The sequence below is a fragment of the Mesoplodon mirus genome (genome assembly GCF_964341445.2).
Source record: "Mesoplodon mirus genome assembly, chromosome: 2".
Classification (NCBI taxonomy): domain Eukaryota; kingdom Metazoa; phylum Chordata; class Mammalia; order Artiodactyla; family Ziphiidae; genus Mesoplodon; species Mesoplodon mirus.
The window spans coordinates 7,358,105-7,382,969 of record NC_138977.1 but is presented as its reverse complement, the minus strand read 5'-3'; the positions used below and the strand labels follow the sequence as shown (position 1 = coordinate 7,382,969).

Sequence of the window (24,865 nt, the reverse complement as noted above, 5' to 3'; positions counted from 1 at the left end):
AAAATGTACTCTTCCCTAGCTGCCCATTTATTCCAGCTTACTTTACTACTTAATACTTCTGGGTGTGTACATGATAGGTGGACTTTACTCAGAACTTTCTGGCTGTTTCTTGAAGGAAAGATACAGGGGAGAAATGGTCAAGGTATGGTTCCTGTTCTTAAATCTAACCTTTAGTTTCAAGACAGTAAAGGTGCTGAGATTTTACTTTACTTTCATGTGAACAAGTTAGCCTGTACAGTTTCATGGATGCTGGTAGGAGACACAAGACGCCTGGATCAGAGGTGAAGGACAGTTCATTACTCTCAGTAGCCAGTGTTTTATGTTTTGTGTGGGTGCCCTGAGCCCCAGTTCCCAAGGGCACTGCAAAGAGGCTCAAATATATCTGCACACATTGGGTTGTGTTTTAGGAGAAGAATAACTCTGAACATAGGAAACTCGACTCTTTTGAAATGACTAGGAAGCATGCCTGCCGTTTGCTCTAGATGGACACTGTATTCTCCAAGGCTGCAAGCAAACCTGTTCTTTGCTTCAGAGGGAGATGCTGGCACAGATGGTGTTCACCCACCCTGGGGTGTTGCTGGCAGAGATGAGTGGGTGGAGATGACGTGAGAAGATGCTCTGTGAGCAGTTGAGGCCGGAGTGTGGCAGATCCCAGGTGCTGGGCTGCATATTTGCCTCAGTTCTGTAGGCACTGGTGAGACAATGACAGATCTGAGCAGGGGTGTGTTCAGATCTTTGACAGGAAGTAGAGTTTATGGGGGAGGGGCATAGAAGGAAAGGTGACTGGTTGGGTTTTAGAAATAATCCAGGCGAGAGATCACGGAGGTTTAAACTTGCCATTGGCAATGCAAAGAAAGGATGCATAGGAAGAGACACTGGGCAGAAAAATAGAATCTGGTGGCCTGTTGGATGTAGGAGGTAAACGAAAGGGAAAAGGAAAAACTGACTGTAAGGTTTCCAGCCCTGGTAGCTGAAGACATCTTTAGCCAAGACAGAGAATGCAAGAGGAACAGTAGGTTCAGGGGGAATACGGACTGGTTTTGGATATCCCAGATTCCAGGTACCTGTGACATTTCTGTCAGAAATGCAATGAAGGCTGCCAGAGAGGTATGGGCATTATTTTTAGTAAGGCAAAGTTTGGATAGTTGGAAAACCCTTCAGGTGGATGGTGAGGTAAGAAGATAGTGGGGCAAAGGTCAGAATCTTTGGGGATCTTTGCATTTAGAGAATGAGAGGAAGAAGAAGAGTGAAGGAGACATACAACAGTCAAAGGGGTAGGAGGACAATCAGGAGAGTGTGGTGTAAGGGAATCCACAAGGGGAGATTTGACGGAGGATCAACAGTGTCAATGCTCTAGATAATTCAGGTATGAGGAGGACCAAGAAACAGCCAATAGAAGTCAAGAAGTCACGAAACTAGAGAATAACGAGGTTGTACTTACATGTCATTTTTACAAGAACCCTGTAAGACAGTGGTATTTCTCCGTTTTACGCAATCAGCTGAAGTGAAGAGTCATCATTTGACTTGTGTGAGTCTCAGGGCTAGGAAATGGCAGACTACAACTCAAATCCAAGACCGAGTTTTTTTTAGAGCTGGTGCTCTTAACCACAATGAACATGAGGACATGGAGATTCTCTAGGCTGATCTTCTGAAGGCGTTGGAGATGAATGAAAAAATAGAAGACACATTTTTTTTAGTGTTTTAATTTTATTGGAGTCTAGTTGATTTATAATGTGTTAGTTTCAGGTATACAGCAAAGTGATTCAGTTATACATATACATATATTCATTCTTTTTTTTAGATTCTTTTCTCATATAGGTTATTACAGAATATTGAGTAGGGTTCCCTGTGCTATACAGTAGGTCCTTGTTAGTTATCTGTCATAGATAAAGTAGTGTGTGTGTTCATCCCAAGCTCCTGATTTATCCCCCTCCCTGACCCCGTTTCCCCTTTGGCAGCCATGAGTTTGTTTTCAATAACTGTAAATCTGTTTCTGTTTTGTAAATAAGTTCATTTGTATCTTTTTAAAAAAATTAGATTCCACATATGAGTAATATCATATGATATTTGCCTTTCTCTGTGTGACTTACTTCACTTAGTATAATAATCTTTAGGTCCATCCATGTTGCTGCAAATGGCATTATTTCATTCTTTTTTATGGCTGAGTAATATTCTATTGTATATATGTACCACTTCTTCTTCTTCTTTTTTTTTTTTTTTTTCACTTTTTTGGCCACACTGCATGGCATGTGGGATCCTTAGTTCCCCGACCAGGGATCGAACCTGTGCCCCCTGCATTGGGAGTTCAGAGTCTTAACCACTGGACTGCTAGGGTAGTCCCTGTACCACATCTTCTTTATCCATTCATCTGTTGATGGACATTTACGTTGCTTCCATGTCTTGGCTATGTAAACAGTGGTGCAGTGAACAGTGGGGTGCATGTATCCTTTTGGATTATGGTTTTCTCTGGATATATGCCCAAGAATAGGATTGCTGGATCATTTGGTAGCTCCATTTTTAGTTTTTTAAGACACCTCCATAGTGTTTTCCATAGTGGCAGCACCAATTTACATTCCCACTCACAGTGTAGGGTTCCCTTTTCTCCACACCCTCTCTGGCATTTATTGTTTGTAGACTTTTTGATGATGGCCATTCTGACTGGTGTGAGGTGATACCTCATTGTAGTTTTGACTTGCATTTCTCGAATAATTAGTGACATCGAGCATCTTTTCAGAAGACAAATGTTTAAGGAACAGAGGAGGTTTGAAACTGTAGACAATAGGAAAGGGAAGTGGGGAGGGAAGATTTGAGTATCACTCTCTGAAGTGGTCATCTCGATCTGGGATGAAGCCATTCTGAAGTTACACCTGCCCTCTTTCCAGACCAGCTCCATCATGGACCCCTGAGAGTGTACCATCAACCCAAGGAAGATGTGTCCCCTTTGCTGAGAATCTCCGCAACGCCCTGGAAAGTCTCTCAGTGGCAGACCTAATGTCAGTGTGGGACCTGCATCTGACAATGTTTAAAATTCAAATAAACGGCAGTTTACATTTTCCGAATATTTTGTGTACTCTAGTTCACCCAATCTCTACAAAACTCAGTAGGTAGTTGAGCAGATATATCTTCTTTATTAGGCTTAGGTGCATATATTAGGCTCAAGAGACAAGTTGAAAGTGGCAGAGCTGGGATTTGAATGCTGGTCTTTGATTCTTAGAATTACTCTGTGGTGATAGAAGTAAAATGAGACGAAGAGTTGGGTGACCGAGCAACTTAGTGGTGATAGGGATGCTGAATTCTGCCAGAAAGTCCAGAGGCTGTGAGATGCTTCCTTCCCCAAGGTTCACACTGTGAGGAAAGATGGAAGGGCACATTGAATGAGTCAGAGCTAGATCTCTTAGACCTGGGACAGCTAGACATCCGACACCTGGGGAGAGTTTGGGACCCCGAGTGTTTCTAGTGAGAGAGGAGACTCCTTGTTATTTTGCAGCTTCCTCCTGCCCTTCTCTAGGCATCCTGCCTGCTGGCTTGGTGGTTGTACAAGGAATAACAGCAAGTCTAGGGGTTGTCTGGTCTGAAGCAAAAATGCTTTCCCTTGTGCTGGCTAGAAACTGGATATGAGGCCAGCCACACGGAGTACTGGGAATATACTATAGTCCATTTGGACCCTAATACAAAGGTAGCCCTTAATAAACCAAACACTCTTTATATCTGAGACTTGGATTTGAGAGGATGAGACTTAGAGTCAGGCCTAGATGTGTCTGAAGAGTCCAGAAATTATCAGTACTTCCAAAGAAATTGGCTTGGACCTGGAATTGGATATTTGCCTTGTCCTTTTTTTGGGTATTTCTCACTCCTGCTGGAATGGACATGCATGTGACGGCCAGCCGCGGGAGTGCCAAGCTGGCAGGTGTCTGAGCTCAGCCTTGGGTTGGTCTGGGTGTGAAAAGAACACGTGAATGAAATCATGAGACCCCTCCTCTAGGTGCCTGCTGCTAGGGAGGCTCTTGATCCTAGCCCAGAAATGGATTTTTATGAAAAGAGTAGGGGAAAGCCAACATGAAAGTGGAAGCAAGACTTCACAGGAAAGGAAAATGCAGATCAGTTCCTGGCAGATAGTAGCCGTCTGTAATGCTTTTCTATCTGCCGCCCAAATAATTATCATCCAGGGGAGAAATTCCAAATGTTATTGGTGAACAGGAATTTTATATTTTCCATGAGTCATTCATATTAAATAAACTTTGACTGTCTTCCCAACATATGCTTTATTTTATGACAGTGGGCTGTAGACTACATGCCTTGGTTAGGGTGACTTTTATATGTATTTTGCGAAGGTGTTTTGATATTAATCTTGATTTTATGCTACAGTTAAAAAGATTTTCATGAGTGCTTGTTATGTAAGGCTCATGAAAATGCTTTATAAACATTATCTCCTTTAATTTTCACAACAAACCCATTCCATCATTAACCTCATGTTTCAGATAAAGAAGTTGAGACCGATTGAGTAACTTCCCAGTAACAACTGGGAGAGGGGAGAGCTGGAAGCTTCCAGAATCTCCTTAAGCTTAATTTGTAATAGTTTGTATCTTATAACCTTAACAAATTTCTATTTCCAGGATATGTTTTGGTTTTGTTGTTGTCTGTTGTTTTTTTTTAAATGAGGGAACCAAGATCTAGAAAGGTTAAAATGTTACTCAGTATCATTTTGAGCTACTCCTCTTTGTAAAGCTATAGGTAACCTTCTAACTGTCCCAGTGGTTAGAAATGGTCTCTTACACTGCTTTTTGCGGGATTTAATACATTGTAAGTGTTAAAAATAATGCATTCTTCTTCTAAAGCGTTAGAATCCTGCAGTTTTATAGAGAGAGCATCTTAAATTTATGATGTTGAATGGTAGGTCCCTTTGATGGAAGAGTGAATCATTCTTGGTTCTATGTGCTTATATTTAAAACTAATTTCATATAAACATGTGTTTTTGACAGAACCTTAAAACATTATGGATCACCCTGTATCTGGGAAGGGTATCTTTGTGTATGAACCTGTTTATTTTTATGTAACTCAGTGTAGTGGGTGGACTGGAAAGTGTTTACTATGCTTACACAGACATATGAGCATAGTGCTTATGAGGGTTAGTTATAAATGTAGGTAAGGAACGCATTACCAGGTTTTTGTAATTCACCTATGACCTGAAACAATATTCATGAGTCTCTTCATTGCTTTTCTTTGAATGGCTTTTATAGTATCTCTTTCTTTTTTTAAAAAATTGAAGTATAGTTGATTTACAATGTTGTGTTAGTTGCAGGTGTACAGCAAAGTGAGTCAGTTATATATATATGTATATATATCTTTTTCAGATTCTTTTCCATTATAGGTTATTACAAGATATTAAATATAGTTCCCTGTGCTATACAGTAGGTCCTTGTTGATTATCTATTTTATATATTGTAGTGTGTATATGTTAATCTCAAACTCCTAATTTATCCTTTCTCCCCTCACTTTCTCATTCGGTAACCTAAAGTTTATTTTCCATGTTTCTGAGTCTATTTCTGTTTTGTAAATAAGTTAATTTGCATCATTTTTAAAGGTTCCACATATAAGCAATATCATATGATATTTGTCTTTCTCTGACTTCACTTAGTATGATAATCTCTAGGTCCATCCATGTTGCTGCAAATGGCATTATTTCATTCCTTTTTATGTCTGAGTAATATTCCATTGTGTGTGTATAACACATCTTCTTTGTCCAGTCATCTGTTGATGGACATTTAGGCTGCTTCCATGTCTTGGCTGTTGTAAATAGTGCTGCCGTGAACACTGGGATGCACGTATCTTTTCGAATTAGAGTTTTCTCCGATATATACCCAGGAGTGGGATTGCTGGATCATATGGCAACTCTAGTTTTTTGAGAAACCTCCATACTGTTCTCCATAGTGGGTGCACCAATTTACATTCCCACCGATAGTGTTGGAGGGTTCCTTCTTCTCTACACCCTCTTCAGCATTTCTTATTTGTAGACTTGTGGATGATGGCCATTCTGACTGGTGTGAGGTGATGCCTCATTGTGTGTTGATTTGCATTTCTCTAATAATTAGCGATATAGCATAGCATTCTTAAGCCTTGTTGCTAGGTATTTCCTCACCAATTTTTCCTAATCATTTTACATATGATACTGTTTCCCTTTTATTTTCAAGAATCTTTCAAGATATATAAGATATAATTATCAAACATATTCAAAATTATTATACACACACATACATGCATGAATATTTGTATTTGTTCATTACATAGCCAACAGGGGAGTTTGTCTTTGCAGTGCCGGTGAGATGTGTAAACCTTTATTTGTACTTATGCATGTCCATGTTTGTATATGCACAGGTGCCTCATTAATAATGACACATTGCAGACTTTTGATGTGAATGTGAACATGAACATTAATGACCTTTCACCCCTGTTGTCAACATGCACAAATGCAAATAAACATTTCACTTCCTCTGCAAATATTGATCAAATATCTCAGTTCACACCAAGCACTTTGCTGGTTACTAGATGAGAAGTGAATGAATGTTAGTTTATAGACCCCTGGAATCTGATCATTTATTCTGTAGAATCACACACCTGGAAAGTTTTTTGCAATCATCTTGTGCCTGTTACCATCAAAAGTGTTGATGTTCCAGTTTGAGCCTTTTTTTTATACTGTTATATCTATTTTTTTTCTTTTTAAAACATTTTTTAAAAATTTCATATTGGAGTATAGTTGATTTACAATGTTGTATTATTTTTTGTAGTTATAAATAATCTTTTTTGTCTCTTCATTTTCTTTCCACATCTCTTTACTAACCAATCATCAACTTATCAATTACTGATTTAGTTTATTCAGTTTCTTTGTTAAATGTATACCATGTGCTCTCAAGGCACAGAATCTGCTCCTGAAGCCAAAAATGTTCTTTCCTAAGCAAAAGACTTTCTGGCTGGGTTAGTCCCAAGTTGTTCTCTGTTTTCATTTTAATTCTCTTTTTAATTTTACCCTATGTGTTCACTTTATTCCACCTCAGTGCCTAAAATATAGTAAATCCTCAATACTTTAATGAAATTAACAGGAAATTAAGTGTGATGTAATTTCTAGCCTGTTATCTTCTCACTTCTTTCCAACTTCTCCTTGCTTTCATTTTATATTCTTCTTCTCCCTGTTTGCCTTTCCTGTGTGTGAGTTTTAATTACCTGTCTTCTCTATTCTGCTTCCTTAACTCCAAATGGCACTGTTTTCTTCTTACTCACCTCATTGACTTGTCAGTTGAGTCCCTCCAGCCTTTACCTCCACCTCTGTTGTTTAATGGAATTTATCAACCCTCTAAAACTTTTTTTTTCCTTTTGCTTGTAATTTTTTTTTATTGTCTCAAAGTATCTTCTTTTCTCTTTTGATTCTCCAGCCCACCTACAAGGACCTCTGGTTGCCCACTGGGGTTCCCGAGTTCCAGGCAGCTGTTTCCTGGAGCTGAATGGACCCTCTGGGTCTGGTAGCATCATTTGGGTTTGGAGAAGGAAACAGTGAGGTAGAGATGATGATGAAACCTGACTCATTCCTACTTCTCGCCCCTCTCCTCAAGGAAGATGTGGGCAGTGCTTAGTGACAGTACTGTGTGAGATTGGAGGAGGCAGGTGGTGGGAAGGAAGGCACGTTTGATTTCACCTTGGCCACTTTGCCCAGGGACAGCTGTCATCAGCTGCTTGTCAGTGAACTTGAGAGCACTTACCTTGCCTTTACTACCGATCAGAACCAATCTTATAAATTAAAGAAAAAAAAATCCTTGGGCCTATAAACACTTTGACCCGATTATAGATTTTTGTTAAAAGTTAGAAAGTATTGTGGTAATGATACCTGTCAGTAAGCTTTGATATGCCGAAAAAGTTTTAATACCTTGGATTAAAAAAATATTTTATGGGAGTACAGTTGATTTATAATGCTGTGTTAGTTTCAGGTGTACAGCAAAGTGATTCAGTTATAAATTTAGCCACTCTTTTTTAGATTCTTTTCCCATATAGGCCATTACAGAGTATTGAGTAGAGCTCCCTGTGCTCTACAGTAGGTACTTATTAGTTATCTATTTTATATGTGATAGTGTGTATATGTCAATCCCAATTTTCCAATTTATCTCCCTCCCCCCCACCTTACCCACTGGTAACCATAGTTTGTTTTCTACATCTGTAACTCTATTTCTGTTTTGTAGATAAGTTCATTTGTATCCTTTTTTTAGATTCCACATATAAGTGATATCATATGGTAGTTATCTTTCTCTGTTTGACTTACTTCACTCATTATGACAGTTTCTAGGTCCATCCATGTTGCTGCAAATGGCATTATTTCATTCTTTTTTATGGCTGAGTAATATTCCATTGTACTTATTACTACATCTTTATCCATTTGTCTGTCAATGGACATTTAGGTTGCTTCCATGTCCTGGCTATTGTAAATAGTGCTTCATTGAACATTGGGGTGCATGTATCTTTTCAAATTATGGTTTTCTCTGGATATATGCCCAGGAGTGGGATTGCTGGATCATATGGTAGCTCTATTTTTAGTTTTTTAAGGAACCTCCATACTGTTCTCCATAATGGCTGTACCAGTTTATATTGCCACCAACAGTGTAAGAGGGTTCCCTCTTCTCCACACCCTCTCCAGAATTTATTGTTTGTAGATTTTTTTGATGTTGGCCATTCAGATTGGTGTCAGGTGGTACCTCACTGTAGTTTTGATTTGCATTTTTCTAATAATTAGTGATATTGAGCATCTTTTCATCTGTACGTCTTCTTTGGAGAAATGTTTATTTAGATCTGCCCATTTTTTGATTGGGTTGTTTGTTTTTCTGATATTCAGCTTCATGAGCTACTGTATATTTTGGAGATTAATCCCTTGTCACTTGCTTCATTTGCGAATATTTTCTCCCATTCTGAGGGTTGTCTTTTCGTTTTGTTTATTAATACCTTGGATATTTAAGTTTTTAGTTCTTAAGTGTAATGTCTGGTTTGGGCCAAGTTCAATCTGTATCTGCAGTTCTAAAATAATTTCAAGTCAAATCAACCTAGCTATACCTATTCTATACTCAAGTATTCTATGCAAGGCACCATGAAAACTATTAAAAATAAACAAATGAAAAAAGCCCAAATCAAAGTTAACCTAATATCTTTCCAGGTAATATCGCTATGTATTTGGGGAGAAAAGGAAGAACACAGGTCCACAATTCTTTTTTTTCTTTAACAATTTATTTATTTTTATTTTTAATTTTTTGGCTTCGTCGGGTCTTACTTATGTCATGCGGGCTCTCTTGTTGAGGCACGCAAGCTCAGTAGTTGTGGCGCATGAGCTTAGTTAGCTGTCGCACGGCATGTGGGATCTTAGTTCCCCGACCAGGGATCGAACCCACATCTCCTGCACTGGAAGGTGGATTCTTTACCACTGGACCACCAGGGAAGTCCCGGAGTCCACAATTCTTAATCTGAAAATTCTGAGGTGGACGTGTTTGAGCAAAGGCAATATGGGACATATACTGTCCCATATTTAATGTCTTCAGATAGGTTTGGTGTGGAAACTATTTTTAACATAGTGACATATGAATATTCATGCTGAGTGGGGAAAAATACAGACCTAACTAACCGGATGTCAGGTCAGGCATTCAGATTTTTGATTTTGGCAACTGTGAATAGCAGAATGTGGGCTTGTTTTAAAATGTGATCAGGTGATAGAAGAAAATAATTACGAGTCACGCTCAGAAAAAGGGAATATCAGAGGGTGTGGAGAAAAAGGAACCCTCCTCCATTGTTGGTGGGAATGTAAATTGGTACACCCACTATGGAGAACAGGATGGAGTTTCCTTAAAAAAACTAAAAATAGAGCTACCATATGATCCTGCAATCCCACTCCCAGGCATATATCTGGAAAAGACAAAGACTCTGATTGAAAAAGATGCCTGCACCCCAAGGTTCATAGCAGCACTGTTTATAGTACCCAAGACATGGAAGCAACTTAAATGTCATCGACAGATGAGTGGATAAAGAAGACGTGGTGTGTGTATATGTATACACACATATATATACAATGGACTATTACTCAGACATAAAAAAGAATGAAATAATGCCATTTACAGCAACCCGGATGGACCTAGAGATGATCATACTAAATGAAGCAAGTCAGACAAAGACAAGTATCATACAATATCACTTATATGTGGAATCTAAAATATGATACAAATGAAGTTATTTACAAAAACAGAAACAGACCCATAGACATAGAAACAAACTTACGGTTACCAAAGGGGATAGTGGCGGTGGTGGGGGAGATACATTAGGAGTCTGGGATTAACAGATACACACTGCTGTATGTAAATTAGGTAAACAACAAGGACCTACTGTGGAGCATAGCGAACTATAGTCAATATCTTGTACTAACCTATAACGGAAAAGAATCTGAAAAAGAATATATATATAGACACATATATACTCACACAGATACATATAGCTGAATCACTTTGCTGTACAGTTGAAACTAACACAACATTGTAATATACTTCAATAGAAAAAATGGTGAAAAAAGAATATATAAGTTCAAAACAGGTAAAAATTTTAATGAAAGGGAATATCACTGTGGGTGGTGACAGAAAAGGTGGGATTTTCTTCTGATTTGAAGGTCTGGATGGGATTTCATCTTGCTCAGTGTCGACTCTTGGGCAACTAGAATCACACCCGCCATGTATTTATTTGATGAATAAGTATTTGGCTGATGAATTATTAATGAAGAGAAGGGGAAGAACTTCCCCATCAGAGGAGACTTGTGCCTGAGGAGGGGATGAATTTGATCGTCAGGGGTCTGCTCTGATTGAAGACGAATACTCTGTAATAAATGTGGGTAGGTGAGGTGGGACCCCTTATGGGGAGTTATGTGTCTGTGCCTTACATGCTTCTTCAGCTGAGGAATTGGATTGGATCTCATGACTTAACTTTTAAACGGGGATGGGAGAGACCTAAGGTAGTCAAAGTGGCTTGAAAAATAGAAAGTAGAAAAAATGATGGTGTTGAGAATGGATTATGGTTGTGTGTATGTCCCTGTAGGGATGCTCAACATGCAGGCATCAAATTTGAGGCCGTGCTGAAGAAGCAGAGATTAGCCCAAAGTGTGAAGAAAATGCAGAGATGGTGATCTGTTGCATTTGGAAAGTGACAGGAAGTCAAAGAAAATTTTCAAAATTCTATTACTTGGTGATGAGAAATGCTGATCCCTTTGGCTGAAAGGAGAAATTTGGAAGAGAAGTTGGAGACGATATATGAATCATATGACTTGGCATATTGATTGGTTTATATTCTTCAAATCTATTTATATGATATCTTTTGTATGTCGTGTGTGTGTTCATAGATGTAAAATTTGTCCCAAGTCCTTAGTCCAGAGCTGTTAAGGACAGTGTAACAAGAAACAGTAAATCCTACATGACTTGAGGGTATGTGGTCTAGGTGCCGTTTCCAAGCTGCTTTTATAGGAGGTTTATTTAAATTTCATGTTAAAAAAGGAAAAAACTGTGTTGAGTAGCATTAGTTCCCCCTTGTACCTTTCATTATGCATTAGCAATTAACTCTCCTCTCAGGTTGATGAATTTGAACTTGATCTATTATCTGATAGTAATTACCAGCACAGAGTGATGATTATTGCTGAAGTAACATTCTTATTTCATTTCTCTTTGTATGTCGGGCACTTCTCATAGGGCACATTTGTTTGCAGAATATGACTTGCTCTTTTGGCTTCTGGCTTTGAGGCCACTATTTTATGTTTCTTAAATAGAGTAGTATTGAAAAAAATCCTCTGGTATTTAAAATTCGCTGGACGTGGTCTTCTAGCCTGTAGGAGACAGAAGGAGTGGGCTCTGGCTGGTCTTTTCTCCTCCAGCAGGCTCAAGCTCTGATTTTTGTGTTTCTTGACAGTGTCTTTTTTTCTCAACTCCTGGCAGGGCGGACCTGCATTTTTCTCTGCTCTTGGAGTCAGTGTTTCCCATCATGAAGGTGCCTCTCTGCTACTTTGATTCTTGAGCCTTCTGAATAGTCTTCTGTAGGCTGAAGGGCCAGCCTTTTCTCTTGTGGTCCTTTGAGCTCTCTAGAGACAATCGAGAGAGAAGGTGTGTCTGTTTTGCTGGGGCTGCCATAATCAAGTACCACAGACTGGGTGGCTTAAGCAACAGAAGTTTATTTTCGCAGAGTTCTCAGGGCTAGAGATCCGAGGCAGGGTGTCAGCAGGGCTGGTTTCTTCTGAGGGCCCCTCTCCATGGCTTGTGGATGGCCGTCTTCTCCCTGTGTTTTCACACTTTCTTCCTTCTGTTTGCATCTGTGGCCTGATCTCTGCTTATAAGTATACCAGTCATATTGGATTAGGGCCCACCCTCATGACCTTGTTTTAACTTAACCCCTTCTTTTAAAGACCTTAGTTCCAGAAACAGTCACATTCTGAGGTACTGGGGGTTAGGACTTCAACATATGAATTTTGGGGGACACAGTTCAGCAAATAACAGACAAATAGGACATTTCAGAAGCTTGAAACTGAGTAAGGAGAAAGAAATAAAAGGCAGCACAGTGAAACAGCCTCTCATCCTCATTTGGAGGCTTAGTGCTTCTCACTGGACAGTGCATGTAATGGCTCTTAAAAAAAACCCAAACAAAACAAGTTTTGCTTTACTTTTTTTTTTTTTTTTTTTTTTTTGCGGTACGCGGGCCTCTCACTGCTCTGGCCTCTCCCGTTGCGGAGCACAGGCTCCGGACGCACAGGCTCAGCGGCCATGGCTCATAGGCCCAGCCGCTCCGCGGCATGTGGGATCTTCCCAGACTGGGGCACGAACCCGTGTCCCCTGCATCGGCAGGCGGACTCTCAACCACTGCGCCACCAGGGAAGCCCTGCTTTACTTTTGAGTGAGTGATTTCCATGGTCTTCAAGAATCATCCAAACAACGGTTTCTTCCTGTGTACTAATCAGCACCATATTATTTTTAAAAGGCTAAAACTTTGCAAGACAAATCTCAAGAATAAGTAAACATAAGAAACGTGAAAGGTGCCATGCATCTTTACAAATTGCATTGATATGTGCGAGTACTACTTAATCAACTTTTTTTCATAACCACTGGCTCCTTACATTTTGGCCACCTGGAACAGTGTTTTATGAGATCATCTTCCAACCGTAACTCATGAATACCAAGCTGCTAAGGCAAGTTGGTAAACACTCACTTTTGTCAAACATTGTTTTTATAGGCAACAGGAATGCTGCTAATGTGAGTTAGCAAGGACTGTGCCACTGTTTGTTGACAGCTTTTCAGATTTGACTGTCTCGTATTTGCTAACATTTCGTCTCTTCCAAATAGGTATAAACGACCAAGGATTGTACAGAGTTGTGGGGGTGAGTTCAAAGGTCCAGAGACTTCTGAGTATGTTGATGGGTATGCCTCTTTTCTAATCATTTTCCATGCATTGTTTGTTTATGTCCGTTGTCTTTGCAACTCAGTGTTTCATATAATGTAACTTGGGAATCCATTCTTTTCTTCTGCCGTCTTGGAGTCCTTTTCTCCTGCGCAGAGACAGTTGGCTCAGAGAAGTCGGTTAGTGTTTGCTCAGGTCCCCCTTACTAAGGAATGGAGGAAGAAAAGAAGGCAGCTCATGGGTGAACGTCTTCTCCTGCTTGCTTCTCCCAGGGGAGTAGCAGCCAGGCCTTTGTGATTTGCGTGGCTTCCAAATTGCCCGTCCAAAGTCTTGACAGTACATTTGGTTGCACAAGACCACTGGGACTCGCTCATTTTTCTGGAGCTTCCACAACTGTCACTCAACAGCAAGGGTCTGATTCTCAGGGGTTCATTGGTATGCACAGTGGCTTGTTTGTAGTTTGCACCAGGCTGTTCTCCAGAACCATGCCTGCTCCATCTGTGCTGATAACACAGTGTTCTTTGGCATCGCAGACAAGAGGAAGCCAGAAAGTGAATTCATTTCATTACCCCAGACGTTATGTGAATGACAAAGCACTTTTACATTACACCCTGCTGTCAGCTCAGTGCCACCACCTGTAAGAGGCCCTGCTCCTCCGCCGCCCATGACCCCAAAGCAGGCTGCCTCCTGCGGGGGTGAAGATAACTCATCAGGCTTGAGGGCCTGTGTGTCAAACCGATCTGTCATTACGACCTTGCTAAATATTAATTTATTTGATATCTCACTTTAATTAATCAATATTAACAGTGCCCTCAGGTATTCTGTCAATGCATTTAAATTTCCCGTCTGCATCTTAAGGCATTGTCGCAAAGACTTACTTTGAGCAAGCATACACCGAGCTGAATAAAATCAGCCGGGATGTTACGGATAGCGTTGCTTGTTTGGCTGCGTTTGAATTCAGGATTTAATAAGCAACAACTCTTTTCTTAGCTTATTAACCACAGGAAAAATGCCTCGTCATGGCTTGGAGAGCCTTATTAGAATACATTCGCTTTCATGAGTTGTTTTCATTTTCTGCCTCTCTGGTTTAACTTGGGTATGCAATTTTGGCAGTCAGATTTTCCTTTTTACCATTAGTGGGCTCCAGATTAAATAGACTCAGGTTGCCAGTGGTTCAGTAGCAGCTGGCAGAATTTAATGGGACGACAGCATCTGCTTTTAGTTAATTTTAAAATTAGAAACACTTCTCTCATTTCCAAGATGGTGTTATAGTGATTAGAACTGAAAGACTCTGTTGGTATCAGAAAGGGAGATTTGGCTGAAAGGCACACTTGGCAGTGAATTGGTTATAAGGACCCTAGCTTTATTTTATTATCTTCTCATTCATGTTCGAGGGCAGTTCAAACAAGCAGGTGTCCCTGTGGTCACCCTGAGGTGTTAAGCTGTCTCCAGATTTGTTCTTAAACTCATAAAAACCATATGATCATCAGCATCCCTGGACTCGGGTGGTACTTTCCTCTGCTCATGGGAAATGTCCCAGGACAGTTCTGAACTTGCAGGGTGCTTAAAATATCTAAACCCTCAAAAATTCATGACCTGGAAAACTGTCTTCACTTTCCGTGAGGCTCAGCGTAGAGAGGTCCAGGACACAAGAATGACACAACCTCATTTAAGCTGCTGGCAAAAAGAAATGCTGTGTTTTCAGTAATATCATTCTGCAATCAGAGGAAATTAGAAAATTGACACAAGGGAAAGATACTGACTTACTGTTTTCTTATAAAGTAATGCATTTAAGGGAACGGCACAGGATAAATTAATTTTACTTCATCTCTAAATAATTCCTAGTATGAATTTAAGATGGTCAATCACAAACTTCGGATTTTTATTAGCATTAATATCATTTTCTTGTTACTTTATGTTACCAACTCAAACTTCAGCTCTTAATGAAGGAGATTTATTCACTATTTCTTAATGAATTTAAGATTACCTTAAGATGTTTCTTTCCTTTCTTCCTGATTCAGCAAGTGTTCAAATTGAACTCATTTATACCTCTTCCAAAAAAAGAATTTGAGTTTCTGAATAGTTGTGTACACACTGTCCTGTAGATATTCATTTTCTACATTTCCCAACCTCTCTACATTGTTTCAAAGTTATATATGTTTAAGAGAAAAAAATTGGGTGAGTCTGCCAGATTTTTAATTTTGCTCTTTTGTACCAATCTGTTTTTTTCCCTCCAGTAGATAATTAATTCTGATAATTTTGTCCATTTGTGGTACTAGGAGTTATTTTTTTAAATTATTTATTTATTTACTTTTAAAAACCAATTTTTTTTATTTTGAAATAATCTCTAGCCTGCAGAAAAATTGCAAGTAAATAGTACAATAGATTCCCATAATACTCCTTCTCCAGATTTACCAAGTTTTAACATTTTTAGACAGTTATTTTTTTAAATTTCGATTCCTCCAGATAACGTTTATTTCAAATTTGAATTTTTTCAAAGTACTTTTTGTTTGGAATGCATTTTTCTTTGCAGAAATGAAAAGTAACCTAACTTTTTAACAATCTGAGATAAAGTTCCAAGTTGTTTTATATTTTTTGACAGGAACTTCTGTTTACTTTGGTTCTCTTTAGTGCTTGAGAGCTAATCATTTACTTTGCTATTATTTTTCCTTTATTGCCATTTTTAGCTAAAATATTTTTGTATTTAAAATATTTTCAGCATTCTTTAAATACTCCTGTGTAAAAGTTTGTGGTGATTTCTAAAAGAAGGATGCATGCTTAATATCTCGCATGTTTTCTTCACTTGTGTCTCTATTGGGTGTGTTTTCACGACCTTCACGTTTAAAATTACAATAGAGAAAAATATGTCTCCCTGTTCTTCTCCTCCTTCCCCTTCCTAGTCTTCTCCTTCCCCTCCCCCATTCCTTTTTCTCCCTCCCCCTTCCTCCACTGCCCCTTTCTTCTCTCCTCTCCACCACACATGAAGAACTAATGGCAGCTGACCACCATTTGTACTCCTGCAGGTCAGGTAGAGGAGTGGGCAGCTGCCGTCCTCCCCTGGTGATGAGAGTTGTTTGCCTTCTTGGTCATCTTCCATCCCGGGGGCAGAAAGTGGCGGTCTGCTGGATTTTCCAGCAGCCTCCTAGCTTTCCCTTGGACCAAGCTTCTTAAGGTTCGACAAGAACATGCCCCAGTGAGCAATTCCATTCCTTCCCTTTACAGGTGTTTTTCTTTTCCTTCTTTTTTTTTTTTTTTTTTTTTTTTGCTCTAACAGAGGGCACACATAGTCTGGTAGAAGTTTTTTTTTTTTTTTTTTTTTTTAGAAACTTGAAGCAGTGGGGGAAGGCAGGGAGAAATAGTAGATGAGGTGTCTTTGGGTGAGTCACGGTTTTTTAGTAAGTGGGGTGAAAATGTAACAGATGAATTATCGCGATTGGTAGGTTGGAACTCAGCTGAGTTAGAATTGTCCTGTGTTCTTTTTTCTTCTGCTTCTTTGGAATGAAAGCATCAGAGCAGGGAAGGGAAGGTGCTGGGAAAATGTGGTGGTAGCTTGTGTGCGCTGGTGAATTTTCTGTTTGTTTCTAACTTTAATTTGTAAAAACAGCTGGATGATTTTATTTATTTTAAGACAGAGAACCATAGAAAACCAGAAATAAGACTAATTTAGGGGAGTTTTACTATAAACATATTACCATGTTTACTTTGTTTGTAGGACTTTTCACAGAGAGTGAGGGAAAAAGGAAACTAATGTAGCTGAAAAAGATTCTGATTTTGGATTATAAAGAATATTCTCCAAACTCATTAAATAACTGGGCGTCTTCAAGTACTTTAGACTAGGACCCAAGTCAGTGTCGAGTAGGGTGCCAGCACTTTGGGCTGGGCTGAAAGTTTCCTGTTTCAAAAAAATGACCACTGGTTATAGAATTATGAAGCATTTACCCAAATAAAAAGTCAACTATTTGTATCTCTGTTCATTAGTTTAGGTTTTAAACTACTCCACAAGGTGTAGTGTTCCTTGGCCAGAAAGGAAACAGAATTTCTACCTTATTTATAGTAGAACATATATTCTGATTGAACACTCTAAATGCATTTTTAAGTTTGAATCCCAAATAAGTTATTAACAAATTTACCTAGTCCCAGTGCATCCACAGATTGTTAAGAGCTGCTAGGGATGATTGAGTTATTTGAAAACAGTGAAAATTTAATAGAGGATTAATACCATAGACATTATGTAGTCATTGGCTTCTCGTGTGACAGCTCCTTTTTATTCCATGAATTCAAAGGATGGCTTATTTTTTCATAGAAAGACTATGGTTCTCAAAATATAGAATGATCATTTGGTCAAAAGCTGAAAATAAAATATTTCCTTTAGAAGCCTCCTGGATTTTAAAATGGTGATTTGCTGGTAGCAAGTTGATTGAAAATGTTATCTGACTTGTATGAGATTTAAATAATTGACTTAATGAGAGAGAGAATATTCAGTTACTGCAGTAATTGTTTGGCAAAGCCTTTAGAACAGAATTATTTAGTCCTAGTTATAAAGGATTGCACCTTTAATCAGGGTGCTTAATTTGATTTCTTGAATGTATCTGTGGCTTGTCTGACAAACTCAGTAACAAATGAGTTCTGAATTGTAGGAACCGATCAAAATGTAATCAGTGTCAATTGCCATTGTTGTAGTTTATTGCATATTGCTGTCAGTTGCTATAATCAAGAGCTGTTGAAGTGCTTTGAAAAGTTTCCAGACTTTTGAGTAATCGACTTCATGTGTCTGATGTTATGGCTGTGAAATAACCATCACTTCCTGTTTTACTTTATTTTCAAAAAGTTTGAGAAATAACATTGCATTGTCACCCATTCTTTCCCATGCGGAAGCCTCAAACTTTTTAGGTGGCACACATGACTTAACGTGGTGGTCCCATTTGGACAGGGTTTTCTTTTTGAACTTTAGTTTGAAAAGGGTATACTAACAAGAAGTTTCCTTCCGTATATAGACATATACAGTGTAAGGGAGGAAAAAATACTGAAACGAGTAGTTTTTTTGGGGGGTCTTAGTTGAAACATCATTCTGGAGTGAGGGAGGAATAAGTGTTTTCCATACATCTCTTATTTTCTCCTTTGTGTGGTTGGAGCGTAGAAACTCACTCCAGTTTCTGTTGATTGTTTGATATCTTTCATCATAAGCCATTTACTGCTCCCTCCCATCGGTAGGTACCACTAGATATTTGAAAGGGCATTTGTAAGAAATGCATCATTAATGTACTTTTAGGACAAAGAAAACTAATTTAGAATGAATGTCAGAAGTGTTATATAGAGGCTTCTAGTAAATATTTCTTGGATGAATGTATAGATTGTAACGTTAATGTGAAAGATTACCCATGAAAGTCTTTTTAAGTTTATGTGTCATTTCTGTTTTGGTTGATCATGTATTAGTCTTCAGAAACATAATATGATGAGTATAAACCTTAGAAGTGTGGGACCAGACTTACCATCCTTTTCCCCCACTGACTTCTTGTTCTTCTAATAGGAATTTTGCCATTAAGAGTACTGCCTGTTTCCCCTGTCATAGCAGTGTGATAGCAATCATGCCACCTGAAACAAGTTCAAATATATAGACACTGCAAAATGCCACATGCTGTAAGCCATGGCTACTGAGTAGTACCTTATAATAATAGTAGTAGTAGTAATAATAATAATAATAATAATAATAATAATAAAATAATAGCTGCTTTGCAGTTGTGAATATTTAAATGCTCTGTCCAGTTCTCCCCTATTCCCAGCCCAACCCTTATCCTTTTACTTCGATCTTCACTACAGATTTTCTGAAGTGCTAGAAATGTCTGATAAAAGAATATGGCTTATAATATGATAAGAAATTATATGTAATGTTTTTATACCACAGAATTCAATATTTGTGGTTTGGCTGTTTAAAAATGAGCCATTTGGTCAAGGTTTGAATTATTTTTTTCTTCCTTGCTTGCTCACCAGATGTGAAAACCTGCAATGAGGTGGACCTGGAGAATTCTATAGATTGGGAAGTGAAGACAATAACGAGTGCCCTGAAACAGTATTTGAGGTGAGCTCTTCTTGGTAGTGGGGCGGGGGAAGAGCGGACTGTTTGGATGTTTAACACACAGCAAATGCAGACTCCGAACATGCATCTCAGAAGTCAAAGCTTATGAGAAAGGAGAACATTTATGAGGTACCTAATGATGTCCCAGGAAGTGTGGGACATATTCAGTGAACATCAGTTGATAGATAAATTGCAACAGAACAGAACTCGAATAGACTTGGGTTTTGAAATAGAGTCTCTTGTGGATGTGAGTTTTTGGAATTAAATGCTCTGAAACAGTAAGGAAAAAGGCTGTTTATTACATTCATTGAATCTTTTCTTTATGTTGTGGGCTAAAATGAAGATGTTTTAGTTTAAGTGTAAACCATGTGAACTTAAAGGCTTATAATGATGACATACAGATACAGAGTGATTTGAAAAGAAGTTTACTTGATGAGGTTTTTTTTTTAAGATCAACTTTGAGTTACATTTACTATAGGAAGTATCTAGGATGAGAGTTTGAAAAGCTTCATTTCTTTGAGCATTCACCTTTCTTGAGAAAAGAAAGGAAATGATCACAAGGCTTGAGGTTAGATGAAGGATAAGTGCACTGTGTAAAGGAATGGAAAACAGTCACGACTGTAATTCTTAGGCTGTGGGTCCGCTGGGGACTTTGCTTTTTGTCTGGCAGACAAATGGCACTGCTCCCCCATCAACAGTTCTTTTTAACCAACACACAGGATTGATTTTCAGGTAAATACTATTTGGGTTCCAACAAACACATTAGAATCAACTTATATTACATATTTTGTGTTTTAAAAAATTTGTATATTTAAAAAATTTTAAATTTATACAAGCGGAGAGATGAGTATAGTGACTCCTCATGGCCCCGTTATCATGCTCTTCGGTTTTCAACATTCAACACTTCTTGTTTCATTAGTCTCTCTACTGCCACTTTTTGGAATAATACTTTAAAGATTTTCTTAAACGTATTGCTGCACTCATAAATGCTTGAGCAGGTCTCTCAAAAAAGGTAAGGACTTACAAAAAAGGACGTTATAGAAAAGACAAAAAATATATAATTATCATATCTAACAAAATGCGTATGATGCAGTACTCAATCTGTGTTCTATTTTTACAGATTTTTTTCAAAAACGTATTTTAATGTTTGTGTTAATTCCTTCAGGATTTCAACAGTGTCAGCGCATTTCATCTGGTTGATATGTTTTAAGTCGTTTTTCATTTGTGCAGTCCCCTCCCTCTACCCCGCCCCTCCGGCATTTAATTTGTTGATGAACCTGAGTCATTTTTTAAAGTATAATTTTCCACATTTTAGATATGGCTGATGATATCCTCAGGTTTCTCTGTTATCTGTCCTGTTTCCTATGAGCAAATAGTTAAATCTATAGGCTTCGTTAGATGCAGATTTTGTTTATTTATTGCACGAATATATCATAGCAGTACTATATTCTTCCTGTTGTGTTACTACATCAGGAGGCCTGTGTTGTCCAGTTGGCCCACGTTTTAATGAAATTAACATTTATCAGTGGGTTCAGGTGTGTGTTACCTATTTTCAAGTATTTTATTTAAAGAAGATATATTTTTTATTTTTATTATCATTTTTTTATATCTTTATTGGAGTATAATTGCTTTACAATGGTGTGTTACTTTCTGCTTTATAATAAAGTGAATCAGTTATACATATACACATGTTCCCATATCTCTTCCCTCTTGCATCTCCCTCCCTCCCACCCTCCCTATCGCACCCCTCTAGGTGGTCACAAAGCACCGAGCTGATCTCCCTGTGCTATGCAGCTGCTTCCCACTAGCTATCTATTTTATGTTTGGTAGTGTATATATGTCCATGCCACTCTCTCACTTTCTCACAGCTTACCCTTCCACCTCCCCATATCCTCAAGTCCATGCTATAGTACGTCTGTGTCTTTATTCCCGTCTTACCCCTAGGTTCTTCATGACCTTTTTTTTTCCTGGATTCCATATATATGTGTTAGCATACGGTATTTGTCTTTCTCTTTCTGACTTACTTCACTCTGTATGACAGACTCTAGGTCCATCCACCTCACTACAAATAACTCAATTTTGCTTCTTTTTATGGCTGAGTAATATTCCATTGTATATATGTGCCACATCTTTATCCATTCATCTGTCAATGGACAGTTAGGTTGCTTCCATGTCCTGGCTATTGTAAATAGAGCTGCAATGAAGACTGTGGTACATGACTCTTTTTGAATTACGGTTTTCTCAGTGTGTATGCCCAGTAGTGGGATTGCTGTGTCATATGGTAGTTCTATTTGTAGTTTTTTAAGGAACCTCCATACTGTTCTCCATAGTGGCTGTACCAATTCATATTCCCACCAGCAGTGCAAGAGGGTTCCCTTTTCTCCACACCCTCTCCAGCATTTATTGTTTCTAGATTTTTTTCTTTTTTTTTTTTGTGGTACGTGGGCCTCTCACTGCTGTGGCCTCTCCCATTGCAGAGCACAGGCTCCGGACGCGCAGGCTCAGCGGCCATGGCTTACGGGCCCAGCCGCTTCGCGGCATGTGGGATCTTCCCAGACCGGGGCATGAACCTGTGTCCCCTGCATCAGCAGGCGGACTCTCAACCACTGCGCCACCAGGGAAGCCCTGTTTCTAGATTTTTTGATGATGGCCATTCTGACCAGTGTGAGATGTTATCTCATTGTAGTTTTGATTTGCATTTCTCTAATGATTAATGATGTTGAGAATTCTTTCATGTGTTTGTTGGCAGTCTGTATATCTTCTTTGGAGAAATGTCTATTTAGGTCTTCTGCCCATTTTTGGATTGGGTTGTTTGTTTTTTTTGATATTGAGCTGAATGAGCTGCTTGTAAATTTTGGAGATTAATCCTTTGTCAGTTGCTTCATTTGCAAATATTTTCTCCCATTCTGAGGGTTGTCTTTCAGTCTTGTCTATGGTTTCCTTTGTGGTGCAAAAGCTTTGAAGTTTCATTAGGTCCCATTTGTTTATTTTTGTTTTTATTTCCATTTCTCTAGGAGGTGGGTCCAAAAGGATCTTGCTGTGATTTATGTCATAGAGTGTTCTGCCTATGTTTTCCTCTAAGAGTTTGATAGTGTCTGGCCTTACATTTAGGTCTTTAATCCATTTTGAGCTTATTTTTGTGTATGGTGTTAGGGAGTGTTCTAATCTCATACTTTTACATGTACCTGTCAGATTCTCCCAGCACCAGCTATTGAAGAGGCTGTCCTTTCTCCACTGTACATTCCTGCATCCTTTATCAAAGATAAGGTGACCATATGTGCGTGGGTTTATCTCTGGGCTTTCTATCCTGATCCACTGATCTATATTTCTGTTTTTGTGTCAGTACCATACTTCCTTGCTTACTGTAGCTTTGTAATATAGTCTGAAGTCGGAGCCTGATTCCTCCAGCTCCGTTTTTCGTTCTCCAGATTGCTTTGGCTATTCGGGGTCTTTTGTGTTTCCATACAAATTGTGAAATTTTTTGTTCTAGTTCTGTGAAAAATGCCGGTGGTAGTTTGATAGGGATTGCATTGAATCTGTAGATTGCTTTGGGTAATAGAATCATTTTCACAGTGTTGATTCTTCCAATCCAAGAACATGGTATATCTCTCCATCTATTTGTTTCATCTTTAATTTCTTTCATCAGTGTCTTATAATTTTCTGCATACAGGTCTTTTGTCTCCTTAGGTAAGTTTATTCCTAGATATTTTATTCTTTTTGTTGCAGTGGTATATGGGAGTGTTTTCTTAATTTCACTTTCAGATTTTTCATCATTAGTGTATAAGAATGCCAGAGATTTCTGTGCATTAATTTTGTATACTGCTACTTTACCAAATTCATTGATTATCTCTAGTAGTTTTCTGGTAGCATCTTTAGGATTCTCTATGTATAGTATCATGTCATCTGCAAACAGTGACAGCTTTACTTCTTCTTTTCTGATTTGGATTCCTTTTATTTCCTTTTCTTCTCTGATTGCTGTGGCTAAAACTTCTAAAACTATGTTGAATAAGAGTGATGAGAGTGGGCAACCTTGTCTTGTTCCTGATCTTAGTGGAAATGGTTTCAGTTTTTCACCATTGAGGACAGTGTTGGCTGTGGGTTTGTCATATATGGCCTTTTATTATGTTGAGGAAAGTTCCCTCTCTGCCTACTTTCTGCAAGGTTTTTATCATAAACGGGTGTTGAATTTTGTCAAAAGCTTTCTCTGCATCTATTGAGATGATCATATGTTTTTTTTCCTTAAATTTGTTAATATGGTGTATAATGTTGATTTATTTGCATATATTGAGGAATCCTTGCATTCCTAGGATAAACCCCACTTGATCATGGTGTATGATCCTTTTAATGTGCTGTTGGATTCTGTTTGCTAGTATTTTGTTGAGGATTTTTGCATATATGTTCATCAGTGATATTGGCCTGTAGTTTTCTTTCTTTTTGACATCTTTGTCTGGTTTTGGTATCAGGGTGTTGGTAGCTTTGTAGAATGCATTTGGGAGTGTTCCTCCCTCTGCTATATTTTGGAAGAGTTTGAGAAGGATAGGTGTTAGTTCTTATCTAAATGTTTGATAGAATTCGCCTGTGAAGCCATCTGGTCCTGGACTTTTGTTTGTTGGAAGATTTTTTTTGTTTTGTTTTGTTTTGTTACGTGGCCTCTCACTGTTGTGGCCTCTCCCCTTGCGGAGCACAGGCTCCGGACGCACAGGCTCAGCGGCCATGGTTCACGGGCCCAGCCGCTCCGCGGCATGTGGGACCTTCCCGGACCGGGGCACAAACTCGTGTCCCCTGCATCGGCAGGCGGACTCTCAACCACTGCGCCACCAGGGAAGCCCTGTTGGAAGATTTTTAATCACAGTTTCAATTTCAGTGCTTTGTGATTGGTCTGTTCATATTTTCTATTTCTTCCTGGTTCAGTCTCGGCAGGTTGTGCATTTGTAAGAATTTGTTCATTTCTTCCAGGTTGTCCATTTTATTGGCATAGAGTTGCTTGTAGTAATCTCTCATAATCCTTTGTATTTCTGCAGTGTCAGTTGTTCTCCTTTTTCATTTCTAATTCTATTGATTTGAGTCTTCTCCCTTTTTTCTTGATGAGTCTGCCTAATGGTTTATCAAATTTGTTTTTATCTTCTCAAAGAACCAGCTTTTAGTTTTATTGATCTTTGCTATCGTTTCCTTCATTTCTTTTTCATTTATTTGTGATCTTATCTTTATGATTTCTTTCCTTCTGCTAACCTTGGGTTTTTTTTGTTCTTTTTTCTCTAATAGCTTTAGGTGCAAGGTTAGGTTGTTTATTTGAGATGTTTCCTATTTCTTAAGGTAGGATTGTATTGCTATAAACTTCTCTCTTAGAACTGCTTTTGC

General features: G+C 38.6%; 1 protein-coding gene across 2 annotated transcripts in view; it reads left to right on the top strand.

Moving 5' to 3' along the window:
* ARHGAP10 (Rho GTPase activating protein 10) overlaps positions 1 to 24,865 on the top strand; it is a 337,729-nt gene that overhangs the window by 186,671 nt on the left and 126,193 nt on the right. The window contains exons 14-15 of one of the 2 annotated variants that reach the window (XM_082605669.1): positions 13,380 to 13,454; positions 19,423 to 19,510. In XM_082605669.1, the coding sequence (XP_082461795.1) occupies positions 13,380 to 13,454; positions 19,423 to 19,510 (163 nt within the window). The remainder of the gene's footprint in view (positions 1 to 13,379; positions 13,455 to 19,422; positions 19,511 to 24,865) is intronic. The other variant, XM_082605670.1, reaches the window with a different exon arrangement.